The sequence below is a fragment of the Grammomys surdaster genome, unplaced genomic scaffold (assembly GCF_004785775.1).
Source record: "Grammomys surdaster isolate TR1022 unplaced genomic scaffold, NIH_TR_1.0 126278, whole genome shotgun sequence".
In the NCBI taxonomy this organism is placed as follows: domain Eukaryota; kingdom Metazoa; phylum Chordata; class Mammalia; order Rodentia; family Muridae; genus Grammomys; species Grammomys surdaster.
In genome coordinates this window covers 4,613,573-4,628,594 of record NW_021621078.1, presented here as the reverse complement: position 1 = coordinate 4,628,594, position 15,022 = coordinate 4,613,573, and the positions used below count along the sequence as shown (strand labels likewise).

The window sequence follows — 15,022 nt, the reverse complement described above, 5'->3', positions numbered from 1 at the left end:
GAAACATGGCCATTTATGGTGGTGTTAGAATAAGCCACCTTTTCCAAGGAGCTAAAGGTCCCTCAATGTGTTTGCAGGTGAAGAATATTGAGGAGCACCGAGAACGTAGTCTGGACTCTGTTCAGGAGCTGATGGAAAGTGGACAGGCAGTGGGAGGCATGGTTACCACGACCACAGGTCAGCTCTCTTCCCTCTCCGAGTAAATGTGCATCCCAAAGGGGCCTCGTTTCTTATCTAACCTACCTTTTGCAGCTTTCTTTTCGTCTCAGTCTGTATAGTCCAGGCTGTCGTCAAGCTTATGAGCTTTGGCATGAGCTACCATATGGTTTTATTTTATTTTCGACATTACTAGGGATCAAACTCAGGGTTTTCTTTTTGTTTTGTTTTTGTTTTTAACATGCCAGGCATTTGCTGTACAGGGCAAACCCAGCCCTGTCTATTATCTATCTCTTTCTTTCAGATTATCTGTCTGTGACAGGGTCTCATTATAAAGTCCTGGCTTTATATGAAACTAGTCTAGAACTCACAGAAGCTGTTACCACACCTGGCCCCAATTTATCTGTTTCGTTTCTTTTCTTTTTTTTTTTTTTAATGACTTATTTATGTGCATTGGTGTTTTGATTATATGTCTGTGTGAGGGTGAGGGTATCAGATTCCCTGGAACTGTATTTACATACAGTTGTGAGCTACCATGTGGGTACTGGAAACTAAACCCTTGGTCCTCTGGAAGAGCAGCCAGTGCTTCCAACCACTGAGCCATCTCTCCAGCCTCAGCTTATCTGTTCTTAACATCAGTGTATGTTGAAGTAATATTTTTGCTAGTCTAGACTGGAAACATTTTTGGAATTCCTTAGACATAGCATTTAGATGGGAGCATTTATCACATCTTTTATGTAGAATCTCTTTTTTTTTTTTTCTTTCCACTTCTTCCCAGATTGGAACCAGCCAGCTGAAGCCCAGCAAGCCCAGCAAGTCCAGCGGATCATTTCACGTTGTAATTGCCGGATGTACTATATTAGTTACAGCCATGACATTGATCCTGAGCTAGCAACTCAGATTAAGCCACCTGAGGTTCAAGAGAACCAGGAAAAGGAGGATCTCTTAAAGAAGCAGGAAGGTATATCCAGGCTTTAAGGTTTTTGGAGAGAACAAGGGGTTTGTGACAGTAGTTATTTCCGTCATGATTTTAAGACAATAGACATTAAAGGGGTTCCCGTGTGCCATCAGAACAGCCTGTACTCTTAGAGGAGACTGGGACAGTGGTTATTACTTAGGATTCGGAAGAAGCATATTTCTATTCCTGGGTGCCTCTTCTTCCCTTTGTGTTGGATTGACTAATATGAATGGTTCCAAATTTTCATTAGCCTGGGTATGGTGGCACATAACTTTAATACCCACACCCAGAAGGCAGGTGGAGTGAGTTCCAGGCCAGCCAGGACTATATAGTGAAACCCTGTCTCAAAAAAACAAAACAAAAATAAGGGTTATGAGATTGAATATTGAGGGAGAAACTTGAACCTGTTACTTAACTACTTACAATTATCTAGGGGCTGTGGATACTTTCACTCTCATCCACCATGAATTGGAAATTTCTACCAACCCAGCTCAGTATGCTATGATTCTGGACATCGTCAACAACCTGCTTCTCCATGTAGAACCCAAGCGAAAGGTGAGCATGAGCCCTTCTAGAATTCAAGTTAGGCTTACCTGAACTTTGATTGTGCCATTTTCTTCGATCCCAGTTAAGTAAACTAATGTTGGGCTAGTGAGATGGCTCAGTGGATAAGAAAGAAACTAATAACTCACCCTGAAAAGGGTACTTATGATTGGTGCATCTTCTTAGTCAATTACAGCTATTAGAGTTCATATTGTTAATGTTTAAGTGTCTCCGAGACTGTATGGCTTGTTCTAGCCAGGTCTCTACTCAGTCACCTAAACATCACTAACAGCGGTAACTACACATTTTTGCCTCCATCTCTACCCTGTGGACCTAGGGTAGACCATGAAATCTTATGTGAATTGCAGATCTTTTTATACTGACCTACCCCTTACTTTTGCTACTGATCATGACCAGTAAAGGTCAGTTTTGCAGAAGAGAGCACCATTCACTTTTCTATAAGACTTAACCTTTTAAAAAAACATTAATTCAAGGGGTTGGGGATATTCCATTAGTAAAGCATGTGTGAAGCAGTGGGTTTTATTCACAGCACCACACACACACACACACAAAAAGTACATTTTTCCCTTTTCCCTTCTTTTAGGAGCATAGTGAAAAGAAACAGCGTGTCAGGTTCCAGCTTGAGATCTCTAGCAATCCTGAGGAGCAGCGCAGCAGCATATTACACCTGCAGGAGGCTGTGCGGCAGCATGTGGCCCAGATAAGGCACCTAGAGAAGCAGATGTACTCTATCATGAAGGTAGTCATCTCGGGTAATCTGAGGACAGATCTCCTATGATAGATACAGAGGATCTCTTAAATTCTTCTCTTGGTTCCTTAGTCTTTACAGGATGACAGCAAGAATGAGAATTTGCTGGACCTGAACCAAAAACTTCAGTTACAGCTAAACCAAGAAAAGGCCAACCTACAGCTGGAAAGTGAAGAACTGAACATCCTCATCAGGTACCCAGCAGCCTTTGCCAGTCTCAGCCAGAAGTTTAATGTGTATTCTCAAAGACTGTTGTAGAAGTAGATATAGGTACATCTTCCTGAATAAGCCTTGCTGAGGTTGGCCAAAGAAGTGAGTGAAAACAGAAAAAAAAAAAAGCCCCTCCTTTGGGTTCTCACTGAAGTGCTTCCTGGAAAAAGCTTTGCTACAAAATTGAGTAGTTGAGAAATACCACTTTCATGGCCTTAGTGTGTTTCTGAACTGCAAATACAGTAAAATTAATCAGTAAAGAACAAAGTTGAAGATATAATCATAGGCATTAGTGGGAAAACAGTGCTTTACTAAGAAGCCATAGAACTGAAAGATCAGAAATCTGTTCCATAGCTCAGGGTGTCAGAAACAAGACATGGGGGGTGAGGGGTGGCCTGTGGAAGAAAGATATTAGCCAGAATAGGTTGGTCTCTGGGCTTATAGCCTGCAGTATTATAGGGTACTCCGGCTGTTGTTATTTCCCTTACTCCTTTGTCTCTTCTATTCATGTATAGATGTTTTAAGGATTTCCAACTACAGCGAGCCAATAAAATGGAGCCTCGAAAACAACAGGAAGATGTGAGTGTGGTCCGTCGCACTGAGTTTTACTTTGCTCAGGCACGTTGGCGTCTGACAGAAGAAGATGGACAGCTGGGAATTGCTGAGCTGGAGCTACAGAGGTTCCTTTACAGCAAGGTATTAGGGTAGTGCACAGTCACACAGCAGTAGCCAAGTTGGAGGCGTGACCTATCTCAAGAGTTCAGTCCATAGATTAAAAAGGGGGCTAATTGTATTTATTAATGTTGGTCATGATTAGAGACACATCAGCCTGTAATAAATGATGTAGGTGTATAGATAATTAATGATAATAATAATTAATCAAATGCTTCTTCCATTAAGAAAATTATTATCCAAGAAATTATTCTTAGAACTAAGGCCCCGAGTGACGTAATCTATCAAGTTGAGTTGAAATAGCCCCATTCTGATATTGACAGCATTTCTGCAGTTACCCAAGGAGAAAGAATATTACAATTACAAAAGATATTTGAAAATGAATGAGAAATTTAAATGCCACAATAACTAGGAAGTTACTAACATTTAGTGGTTTAGCTAGTATTACTTAGAAGAACAATGGGTTAGAGAGTATGTTGGTTGCATGAGATTGAAAGAGGTGTTAGCAGAGTGTGTGGTGCTTATGTTTAATCTCAGCATTCCAGATGTATAGGTAAGAAGGGTCAGGAGGTCAAGGCTAACCACAGGCACACTTTGAGGGCTAGCCTGGACTTATGAGATCCTGATTTACAAAGGAAAGAGAAAAATGAAACTAGAAGCTTAGCTTATTACCTTACAATGAACAGAACAAAATCTGTCTTACAGGTGAATAAGTCTGATGACACAGCAGAACATCTCCTGGAGTTGGGCTGGTTCACTATGAACAACCTTCTCCCCAATGCTATTTATAAGGCAAGTTCTTTCTTGGGGTGTGGGAGAATGGGATTTAGGCAGGGCCTTGTACATGATAAGCACTCTGCTAATTTACATCCCACATTTACACAGCAAGACTTATTTTCCCATTCCTAGCCCACTTATCTTGCTTCAGGCTAAAGGGCATTGTAATCTGAGATGGTACAGCTTGCCTAGCTTAGCAAAGACCATTGCTTCAGTTCTCCTACAGATTTGTGGTTTACTTTTGTTTTTAAAAGATGTATAGTAGAGTTATTGGCCGCTCTGTCCTATAGGTGGTTCTACGGCCCCAGAGTTCCTGCCAGTCTGGCAGACAGCTAGCCCTCCGCCTCTTCAGCAAAGTCCGACCACCTGTTGGTGGTATCTCTGTTAAAGAACACTTTGAGGTTAGTAAATAGTACCTTGGGAACCCATGATCAAAGGTTAGTTCAAAACCTAACTGTTACACTAGTTAGTAATAAAAGACAAGGATAGTACTTGAGCTTAATTGCTTCTTTACCTCCTCTTTCCCTCTTAGGTAAATGTGGTGCCGCTCACCATCCAGCTGTCCCACCGGTTTTTCCATAGAATGATGGGCTTTTTCTTTCCTGGTCGAAATGTGGAAGATGATGAAGTTGGTGATGAAGAGGATAAGTCCAAACTGGTAACTACTGGTAAGAACTGGTTATGCTAGAATGCCAGGAGACTGGAGCGGCAGCCCTAAGCAGCTTTAGGAAAAGTCTCACTGTTGGTTTGCATGCTTTTTCATAGGAATACCAGTAGTGAAGCCTCGGCAGCTGATAGCAACAGATGATGCAGTACCACTAGGCTCTGGGAAGGGTGTAGCACAGGGCTTGACCAGGAGTTCTGGAGTCAGAAGATCATTTCGCAAATTACCTGAGGTATGGCATGTGAAAATCAGAAACTGAATGTGGTGGTACCCTCTATAATTTCAACACTTGTGGACAAGAGCTGGAAGATCATGAGTCCAAGGGCAGCCTGGACTGTATGAGATCCTGTCTCAAAAAAGCAAAAGAAGCCTAGCATGGGGACACACGCCTTTAATCCCAGCATTTGGGAAGCAGAGGCAGGCCAGGGATGATATACAAGAAACCCTGTCTAAACTAAAACAAAAGAAACAAACAAAAAAAAGGCAAAAGAAACCAAAAAGTAAAAACATTTTAGTATGTTTAAGAGATTTTTAAATGGGGTATTACTAGTTTCTGTGGACCTGGCTAGGTGTTGCTTTGTCTTTAGTGTCCTCTAGGACTGAGGATGGAGTAATATTTAGGATCTTGGTTTGCTCCGGTCGTCTTAGGGCTTATGCTCCTTTTCTGTCTTTCCTAGCACCCAGTTGATGATATTGACAAGATGAAAGAGCGAGCTGCCATGAACAACTCCTTCATATATATAAAAATCCCACAAGTTCCACTGTGTGTCAGTTACAAGGTATATCCCATCCCAGCACTTTCTAGAGTAGGAAGCGACCTTAAGATTATAGACAGGGTGACAATCAGGCTTCTTGTAAAAGTGGGCCATGTTCCTTCTGCTTTCTGCAGGAGTCAGCACCATTACCAGATTGAGAGGGAATTCAAATACGTAGGTTGCTGTCATAGGAATTATACTCAAAGTGCTGGCTTAGATTCAAAATGGCAGCTGATGTAATTTTTCCTCTTCTTTTACCTCCTTTTCCTCATGCAGGGTGAGAAGAACAGTGTGGACTGGGGTGACCTTAACTTGGTGCTACCCTGTCTGGAGTACCACAACAACACGTGGACATGGCTGGATTTTGCCATGGCTGTCAAAAGGGACAGCCGAAAAGCTCTGGTTGCTCAGGTATCCCGCCAAGGCTCATGGCTGTTTCGTTAGCAGGGACTGGCAAGCAAATTGCCTTCCTAGGAACCTTCTGTTCTGTATTATTTTAAGAGGTAGCCAAGAAGGGGGCAGATAATGACTGATTCTGTCCTTGTTTGTCTATGCCTTTGCCCCAGTATGATTAAATATCTACTGTTTTCATATATATTGACTCATTAATTTTAAGGTAATTAAGGGCTTCTACAAGATCAGCTTTATGATTGGTTCTGATTAGATTGTAAGCTTCTTAAAAGCAGAGACCATTATCTATATACTTTGAAGTACCCTGTTGTGCTTTGCATGTAAGTTTAATAAATCTTTGAATTGGTTCACTTTAAACTGTGCAGCCTGTTCCACTAATATTTTTCCTTTCCGCTGCCAGGTAATCAAAGAAAAACTAAGGCTGAAACCTGCAACTGGGTCTGAGGTTCGGGGAAAGCTAGAAACAAAGTGTGACCTGAACATGCAACAGCAGGAAGAAGAGAAAGCTCGGCTCCTCATCGGTTTAAGTGTGGGTGACAAGAACCCTGGCAAGAAGTCCATCTTTGGCAGGCGCAAGTGATGTGGAGACCCAAGTGGCTGCAGTATAGAATTGACTCTGGCTCAGGATCCAGGCACCTTCATCCCGCAGGATTTGTGGGGCATATGGGAACTGAGAGAGATACTGTTCAACAGCTGGCCTGTCCCTGTAGGGCATGGTGGACAAAAGTGCTGAGTTCCCTCTCATGGTATTAGGCCCCCCTGCCAGAGGGGCAAGGAAACCAGAAGACCCAGGGATCGTGTCTAAGCCTAGTATCCTGCTCCTTTGGGGCAACAGAAAGGGTGGGGGGATAGTTTTGATCAAGTATGATAAATTTTTATAAAGACATATATATATATATAAAACATATATATATATTTCTAAATGTAGTTGCTCTCCCTTTGTGCCAATAAGCTAAGGGGAGGAGTCTGATCCTCTGTGCCTCACTCCACTGCCTTGTTGTATAAGAGGTGTTAGGTTTGGGGGGGATAAGCTTCTTAATCTCTGTGCTCACTTGGGAGGATGGCATTAGGAGCCAGGGCTGGCCATGGGTACCATACTTTCCTCCCTGGGGTATGCCTGGGAGAATGGAGAAAAAAAGATTTAAAGAAAAAATATTTTAAATTTGATGCTGGCCTTTTTTAATTGTATTGAGTAAAAGCATTCAAGTTGTCTGTGTCCTTCCCTCCTCACTAACCCAACACATTTTTTAACTGCCCCTGTAATGACAGTGGTCTTTCTCCTCTGCCTTGAAGTCTTATAATCACAGATACTTCCCAGTTTGGGTATGATGCTGATCTAAAGCTGATGGGTCTGTGTACACTGGAAGAGGTGGGGCTCATGGGTAATGCAGCATCAGAGAAAGGAATTGCTTATGTAACTGGGACAGCAGATTTAGCAGAAGGAAAGGAGGCAGAGGGCTGGGATGGGAGCAGTGAGCTGTCGGCAGGGACAACACACCCGGGTGTCTGCTCCTCAAAAGGTAGGGTATGGGGCTCTGGTATAGACTGGCTGCCTTTGAGAGGGAAGTGAAAGATGTAGGAGCCCGGGACTAGAAAGTGCCTCATTAGGAGCCTGTCACTGAGTGTTGGGGTGGGCATAGAGGCTATAATGTGAATAACCCACTTACACACAGGTTGTATTCCTGTTATGTTGTAGAGAAAACATACAACTGTTATTGTCATAGAGATTTTGAATTATGTCAAGGAAATCTAGGTCACATCACAAAGCCTGGGAACTTTCCTTCCCTCTAGAGCAGTAGTTGTCAGCATGTGTGTTGTGACCTCTTTAGAGGTTGAACAACCCTTTCACAGGGGTCACATCAGATATGTAACATCAGATATTAATATATTCATAACAGGAAAATTGCAGTTATGAAGTAACAAAAATAATTTTATGGTTAGGGGTCACCACAGCATGAAGAACTGTGTTAAAAGGTCACAGCATTTGAGAAGCTTGAGAACTACTGCTCTAGAGGTTAAGACTAGAGGAATGAGTACCTGTTAAGATGGGCAGAACGTGCAGTGCTTCATGAGAAGGCTTAGAGTGGCTCCCTTCTCAGCAGGGTGGCAACATCCAGGGTCACTGTGCTCGAGGCTGGAAGAGCCTCTGGTGTGGTATGGGGACCATCAGGTCAGGTCTGGAAGAACTATGGGAACTACAGAGACATCAGTGCCAACGTCAGGAGCTCCTCCAGCCAGCCCCACTGCTACTAGAGAAACCTCTGTCAGAGTGGCCAGTGCCTCAGTTCATCAGCCTCTTTCTACCAGAGTTTCCCATGAGGCCTGTTAGGGAACAGCAGGAACTGAAGGTAGGTCATTGTAGTCCCTGGGAAATCTGTTTTAGGGGAGGAATCTAGAAACAACCAGTCTCAAGCTGCCCTCTTTGTTCAGATTTTAGGCCTTGTGGCTAAGGGTTCATTTGGAACTGTCCTGAAAGTGCTAGATTGTGCCCAGAAAGCTGTATTTGCAGTGAAGGTACAAGTCAAGCCATGTAGCTTTCTCAGTAGTCCCTTGATTGTAATCTTAGTTCCAGAGATTAGGGGGAACAAGTTAAAATAGCATTATTTTCATGTGTTACCATGCCTCTCCACTTATAGGTGGTGTCCAAAGTAAAGGTTCTACAGCAGGATACCCTGAGGCAGTGCAAAGAGGAGGTTAGCATCCAGGTATGCAGAATTCTGAAAGCATGGCTGAAGAACTGAAATGTTGGTGGAGAGAGTACCTTTCTTTTTCCAACTTACCTGCTTTTCTTGATTCTACCTTCCCTGTATGTTTCCATCCTGGTGTAGTATAGCACCAAAGTAAATCCTGACAAAAGTTATTAGCTGTGGACATGCTCCAAGTTCTGCCAGGGAACTCTACAACCTATCTTGGTGTGCTCCTAAGCAGTGTGCTGGCTCCAGGGTTTTCCGGGAGAGAGTCCCAAATGAGTTCTGAATCAGAAGGTGAAGCAGCAGTTCATTTCTACATAAGGCAACATGTGATTTCCTGGCTGCCTTTATCATCAAAAAGCTTGTTCTTTCCTAACTTGCTGTTTTCTTTGTCCCTAGCGGCAGATCAACCATCCTTTTGTACACAGTTTGGGGGACAGCTGGCAGGGGAAACGACACCTCTTTATTAGTGAGTGACTGGGTTTTGTCTTCATCCCAAATGTCCATATACTGCCCTCCCCACCTGACATTATTCTGCTTTTGTTTGGCTCCTCTCGTCATAGCATTTCTATAATCCAAAAGAGGGAAAGATGGTGGCATTAGTTTGGGCAGGAGGTCCATAATGCCTTGAGCCCAGGCATTATAGTATAGAACCTCAAGTATTGTCTAGACTTCTGGTGCTTTGCAGTGTGTAGCTACTGCAGCATGGATCTCTACTCCCTGTGGTCTGCTGTTGGTTGTTTTCCAGAGGATTCTATCCGTCTCTTTGCAGCTGAACTGGTCCTTGTACTGTGTAAGTGAAAATGTGGTAAAGGAAATGAAAAGGGGAGAATTAAGTTAGTGGGGAGGAGGAAACAGAATTAATAACTAATTTTGGAAGTCAGGGTAGAGAAGGGATAGGGGCTACAAAGAAACTAGCAGACACACCCATGCTCACTGTTCTCTACAGGCTATCTCCATGACTTGGGTATCATCCATCGTGATGTAAAGGTAGAGTCAAGTCTTTTTTCTTAGGTTGAGCAAGAATCTCAAGAAATTTCAACAGGTCTGAGAAAGCAGTAGGAAGCAGAGACAGTTGATTTGGGTTCCTATAGATGCAAAGGATTTGGGTGTGGGTCCTCCCAGGCTTGAGTGCTGAGTAGACCTCCAGCTAGCAGCTCTACATGAAAGAACGCCAGGTGTGGTCTTCCTTGTCTATTCCCCAGCACTGTTGGGAGGCAGGAGGAGTGCCATAAGTTTTGAGGCTAGCCTGGTATATATACCAAATTCCCAGCTGGCCTGAGCTACATAGTAAGACTCTATGTCAAAACAACAATGAAAAAACAAATCAGAGCCAAAGGAAGGAGTAAGATAATGTCCTCTTGCCCATGATTTCAGATGGAGAATATCCTGCTGGATGAACGAGGTATGTCTTTTCCTTCCTTGGCCCCCAGGATGAGTGGCACTTTTTTTTTTTTTTTTTTTTTGAGACAGGGTTTCTCTGTGTAGCCCTGGCTGTTCTGCAACTCACTCTGTAGACCAGGCTGGCCTTGAATTCAGAAATCTGCCTGCCTCTGCCTCCCAAGTGCTGGGATTAAAAGGTGGGTGCCACCACTGCCCGGTTTGAGTGGTACTTCTTAAAAAACAAACATGGGTTGAACACAGTTTCCTTACTTCGTAGGTCATCTGAAAGTGACAGACTTTGGTCTGTCTCGCCGCCTATCCCAGGGAGCACGAGCCTATACTATTTGCGGCACTCTTCAATACATGGGTGAGAGAGAAGCTAAAGCTGGTGGGGAAGATGATGTAAGGATGTGAGTGATAAGTACGTTTCCTATCATAGCCCCAGAGGTCCTGAGTGGTGGGCCTTACAACCACACTGCTGACTGGTGGTCCCTGGGAGTATTGCTTTTCTCTCTGGCAACTGGTAAGGTGAGAGAATGGTTAATGGTGTTGAGCAGGGAAAAGAGCTTTGCTTTGTGGTGGAAAAAGACCTTAGAAAACCTTTCCTTCCCACCTGCTACCCCTTTAATTCAGTTCCCAGTGGCTGCAGAGAGAGATCATGTGACCATGTTGGCAAGCGTGACCCACTGTGAATCTGAGATCCCAGCGTCTATTAATCAGGAGCTCTCACTCCTGCTCCATGAGGTAAGCACACACACTATCTTCCTTTTTCTATTCATCATCTTTTCATTGAAGTGGTATTTCCCTACCCACCCCCTCTTTTTGATGGGAATTGAGATGTCTGACTACCCATTTCCCCTCTAACTGGTACTGCATATTTCATTCCTGAGCTTCTGCCACCCTAAATCCTCATCCAGGACAGACAGGTCCTTTTGAAGCACACAGGCCAGTGCTACTTTATCATCTGAAAAATCCAAAACCATTTCCTTTTTTGCCACCAGCCCTCCCAGTCTCTCCAATCACCATGTTTCTCTTTCACAAATCTGTGCTTCAGGATTGCCTGCCTTCCACAGCTCATGAACTGTTTGCTCCCTTGACATCATCTCTGTTCAGTCTCTTTCTTATCCCAGTCTCAAACTTTGTTTTCTTTCAGCTCTTATGCCAGAACCCTCTGCACCGTCTACGATATCTGCATCACTTCCAGGTCCACCCTTTCTTTCGGGGTGTGGCCTTTGACCCTGAGCTCCTACAGAAGCAGCCAGTGAACTTTGTCATGGAGACACAAGATACCTGGCCCAGGCCATTGGAGTTCATGTCCTTTGAGGACTTTGACTGTGATCTGGAGTCCTTGGTCCACTCTATCTCTACTGATTCTCTACTGTAGATAGGCAGCCAGACAGAAACCACTCAGTATCACCACTATGAAGATCCAATTTCTACTTTGTTATTCCTTACTGTTCTGTTGTAGGTAATGGGCCAGAGTTTAATTTTTGGCATTCTGCAACTAATAGCCAAAACTGCCCCTAATGCTTTCCTATCACACAACCCACCTCTCAATTGTGGGTCAAGGCAATGACCTTCACTTCTCCAATACTTTTACTTGAGCTGCCAAACAAAGGCTTCTTGAACTTTACCTTATCTATGTTTTTCTACCATACTTCCTTTCTTGGGCAATAATGACACTCTGTGGACTCCCTAGGTACTATTTATATGTTTTAACAAGTCAGATGCCAGGTGATAGTGGTGGCACATGTTTTTAATCCCTGCACTGGGGACACAGAGGCAGGTAGATCTCTGAGTTTGAGCCCAGCCTGGTCTACAGAGTGAGTTCCAGGATACTCATGGATGCACAGAGAAACTGGGGGGAAAAAAAGTCACAAGGATTATTAAATTGATCATTTCTGCCGTACAACCCAAGATATAGAGTTGGTTTTGTTTTTGCTTCTGAACTGGACCAGCAGAGGACCAGGGGATCAGAAAATGAAGAAGGAAAGAATGGGATTGGGTCATGCCCAAGCTATATCTTATGCCACACCAAGCAGGCTTATTAAGTACAGCATCTTATATACAGGAAAATGAGATAGAATCATCAGAAAACTGTCTTATAGTGGACTGAAGTCAGCAGGAAACTAATCGCAATGTTGAATGAAGGGGAAACAAATGCGTCACAGAGGAGCACATAGCAGCCTTGGGATTAACAGCCTTTTAGGGGGAAAGAGTTGGTGTCTCAGTATATAAAGCAGCAGCTCCCCCAGGGCCCTCGCCCCAGACTATTAGCTCTGCTAAGCATATTCCTTATTTTAAGATAAGGAACTTCAGTCCTCCACACATCAGGCCTCAGGGAAAGCCTTAGTCAGCCTAGCTACCCATCCCAACACCTTTATTTTTTTTAAGATCCAGGGATTTGGGCTGGAGAGATGGCTCAGCAGTTAAGAGCACTGACTACTCTTCCAGAGGTCATGAGTTGAATTCCCAACAACTACATGTAATGGCTCACAACCATCTATAATGAGGTCTGGTGCCCTCTTCTGGTGTGTCTGAAGAGAGCAATGGTGCATTCGTATGCATAAAATAAATCTTTTTTAAAAAAAGTTCAAATCATCTTCCCTGGTTACATAGTGAGTTCAAGGCTAACCTGAGACAATGTTTTCTTTTAAAAAGAATGCCAATAGTTGATTTTTGTAGCAGATGCCTTTAACTCTAGCACTTGGGAGGCAGAGGCAGCTGGATCTTTGATTTTTTTTTTAAAGATTTATTTATTTTACTATGAGTACACTGTAGCTGTCTTCGGACACACCAGAAGAGGGCATCCAATCTCACTATGGATGGTTGTGAGCCACCATGTGGTTGCTGGGATTTGAACTCGGGACCTCTGGAAGAGCAGTCAGTGCTCTTAACTGCTGAGCCATCTCTCCAGCCCTGGATCTCTGATTTTGAGGCTAGCCTGATCTATAGAGGGAGTTCTAGGACAGCCAGGACTACAAAGAGAAGCCCTATCTGGAAAAAATCAACCAATCAACCAACCAAATAAATAAATAAATAGGGAGGAAACATGAGAGAACATAGAAGAAACATGAAAAATCTAAGTGGAAAAAGAAGGAGAAAGCTGGCTGGGTGTGGTGGTACATGCCTTTAATGTGGCAGAGGCAGAGTAGGCCTCTGTGACAACAAGGCTAGCTGGTATACAAGGTGAGTTCCAAGTCGGGCGGTGGTGGCGCACGCCTTTAATCCCAGCACTTGGGAGGCAGAGGCAGGCGGATTTCTGAGTTTGAGAGTTTGAGGCTAGCCTGGTCTACAGAGTGATTTCCAGGACAGCCAGGGATACAGGAAACCCTGTTTCAAAAAAGAAGAAGAAGAAGAAGAAGGGATGCTCTAGAGAGATGTCTCAGTGGTTAAGAGCGCTGACTGCTCTTCCAGAGGTCCTGAGTTCAACTCCCAACAACCACATGGTGGCTCACAACCATCTGTAATGAGATCTGAAGCCCTTTTCTGGTGTGTGGAGACAATGACAGTGTACTCACATATATAAAATAAGTCTTGCCGGGCAGTGGTGGCGCATGCCTGTAATCCCAGCACTTTGGAGGCAGAGGCAGGTGGATTTCTGAGTTTGAGGCCAGCCTGGTCTACAGAGTGAGTTCCAGGACAGCCAGGACTACACAGAGAAACCCTGTCTCGAAAAAAAAAAAAGAAAAAGAAAAAGAAAAAAAATTGTATGTATGTATTAACAAAATTAGTCTGTATGTACATACATGTGTTTATATAAAAGTATACATACAATTGATCATTTCCTGAGGATAGACTTGATCTACCTTTAATTCATCTTTACATTATTTTACTTATCACAAATATGGTTTTGACCAAGGTATTACAGTATTTTCCTTCCTCTCTACCCCCTATCCTTGTTTGTTATTGGGAGCACACTATCTTTGTATGATCTCACATGCCAAACACCCCCAGGACTGAGCATCCCGCACACATCTGTATGGTATAAACTTGCTAACATTTACCTGCTTGGACTTTTCTGACACTTCCCACTATTTATTTGCTGGGTCTTTTTTTTTTAAGATTTATTTATTTTATGTATATGAGTACACTATTGCTCTCTTCCGACACACTGTAAGAGGGCATCAGATCCCATTACAGATGGTTGTGCCACCATGTGGTTGCTGGGAATTGAACTCAGGACCTCTGGAAGAGCAGTCAGTGCTCTTAAACACTGAGCCATCTCTCTAACCTTGCTTGGTCTTTTTGATGGACCATGTATTAGGGTTCTCTAGAGTCACAGAACTTATGGAATGTCTTTATATATTTAAAGGGAATTTATTGTAATGACTTACAGTTTGCAGTCCAACTAACCCAACAATGGGCAGCTGTGAATGGGAAGTCCAAATACCTAATAGTTGCTCAGTCTCATGAGGCTAGTTGTTTCACCTGGTCTTTTAAGCTGGAATCCTGAAGAAGTAGGTTATAACAGATGTGCTGGCAAGTGCAAGCAGGCAAAGAAGAGTGAGCCTTCCTTCTTCAATTGTAGGCCTCCAGCAGAAAATGTGGCCCAGATTAAAGGTGTGTACTACCACGCCTCATTTTGGAACTTTCTTTGTCTCAGGCTGACCTTGAACTCAGAGATTTGCTTGCCTCAGTCTCCTGGGATTAAAGGGATGTACTACCTTGCCTGGGCCTCAAGGTATTTATGGTCACTATGCCTCAAGATCTCCATGTCAAGATCTGAGAGTCAGAAGCCTGTATTTTCCAGCCTCAAGATCTGGATCAAAGGTGTGCCCTTCATTTCTGGATTGTAGTTCATTCCAGATGTAGTCAAGTTGGCAACCAGGAATAGCCATCAGAGACCACAAACAGTTCTTGAGATACCTTTTGCTGAACCTTGGTCAATTCCAAGCTCAAAAGCATTCTCAGGACTCTGAGGCAGAAGGGTTACCAAAAAAGTGAGGCCAGCCTGGGCTAAAGAGAGATCCCACCTCTAAAGGGGAAAATCATTCTATTAGAAGAACAGTTGCTTGATAGAATACAAACTTA

At 43.4% G+C, this 15,022-nt stretch overlaps 2 protein-coding genes across 3 annotated transcripts in view; both read left to right on the top strand.

Annotated features, from left to right (window-relative positions):
* The window catches only part of Kiaa0100 (KIAA0100 ortholog), a 29,896-nt gene extending 22,769 nt beyond the window's left edge, over window positions 1-7,127 (top strand). The window contains exons 27-39 of one of the 2 annotated variants that reach the window (XM_028759438.1): window positions 78-177; window positions 935-1,117; window positions 1,548-1,669; window positions 2,262-2,417; window positions 2,499-2,620; window positions 3,152-3,332; window positions 4,014-4,100; window positions 4,376-4,486; window positions 4,618-4,753; window positions 4,851-4,981; window positions 5,427-5,528; window positions 5,781-5,915; window positions 6,316-7,127. In XM_028759438.1, coding sequence (XP_028615271.1) covers window positions 78-177; window positions 935-1,117; window positions 1,548-1,669; window positions 2,262-2,417; window positions 2,499-2,620; window positions 3,152-3,332; window positions 4,014-4,100; window positions 4,376-4,486; window positions 4,618-4,753; window positions 4,851-4,981; window positions 5,427-5,528; window positions 5,781-5,915; window positions 6,316-6,495 — 1,746 coding nt within the window. In that variant the 3' untranslated portion in view covers window positions 6,496-7,127. The remainder of the gene's footprint in view (window positions 1-77; window positions 178-934; window positions 1,118-1,547; window positions 1,670-2,261; window positions 2,418-2,498; window positions 2,621-3,151; window positions 3,333-4,013; window positions 4,101-4,375; window positions 4,487-4,617; window positions 4,754-4,850; window positions 4,982-5,426; window positions 5,529-5,780; window positions 5,916-6,315) is intronic. The other variant, XM_028759439.1, reaches the window with a different exon arrangement.
* Window positions 7,128-7,209: 82 nt separating this feature from the next.
* On the top strand, window positions 7,210-11,905 carry Rskr (ribosomal protein S6 kinase related). The gene is made up of 12 exons (XM_028759440.1): window positions 7,210-7,435; window positions 8,018-8,263; window positions 8,346-8,429; window positions 8,552-8,620; window positions 9,005-9,074; window positions 9,294-9,398; window positions 9,555-9,595; window positions 9,983-10,010; window positions 10,266-10,355; window positions 10,428-10,516; window positions 10,622-10,732; window positions 11,142-11,905. The coding sequence occupies exons 1-12, from the start codon at window positions 7,379-7,381 to the stop codon at window positions 11,370-11,372; spliced, it is 1,221 nt and encodes a 406-aa protein (XP_028615273.1). The 5' UTR covers window positions 7,210-7,378; the 3' UTR covers window positions 11,373-11,905.
* Window positions 11,906-15,022: the final 3,117 nt, after the last annotated feature.

Excerpts from the sequence above, each read along its gene's own strand:
- Rskr (XM_028759440.1), top strand. The coding sequence starts at position 7,379 with ATGGGAGCAGTGAGCTGTCGGCAGGGACAACACACCCGGGTGTCTGCT. Across the intron at positions 10,356-10,427 it reads CGGCACTCTTCAATACATGG|CCCCAGAGGTCCTGAGTGGT; the intron begins GTGAGAGAGAAG and ends TTCCTATCATAG. Across the intron at positions 10,733-11,141 it reads TCTCACTCCTGCTCCATGAG|CTCTTATGCCAGAACCCTCT; the intron begins GTAAGCACACAC and ends GTTTTCTTTCAG.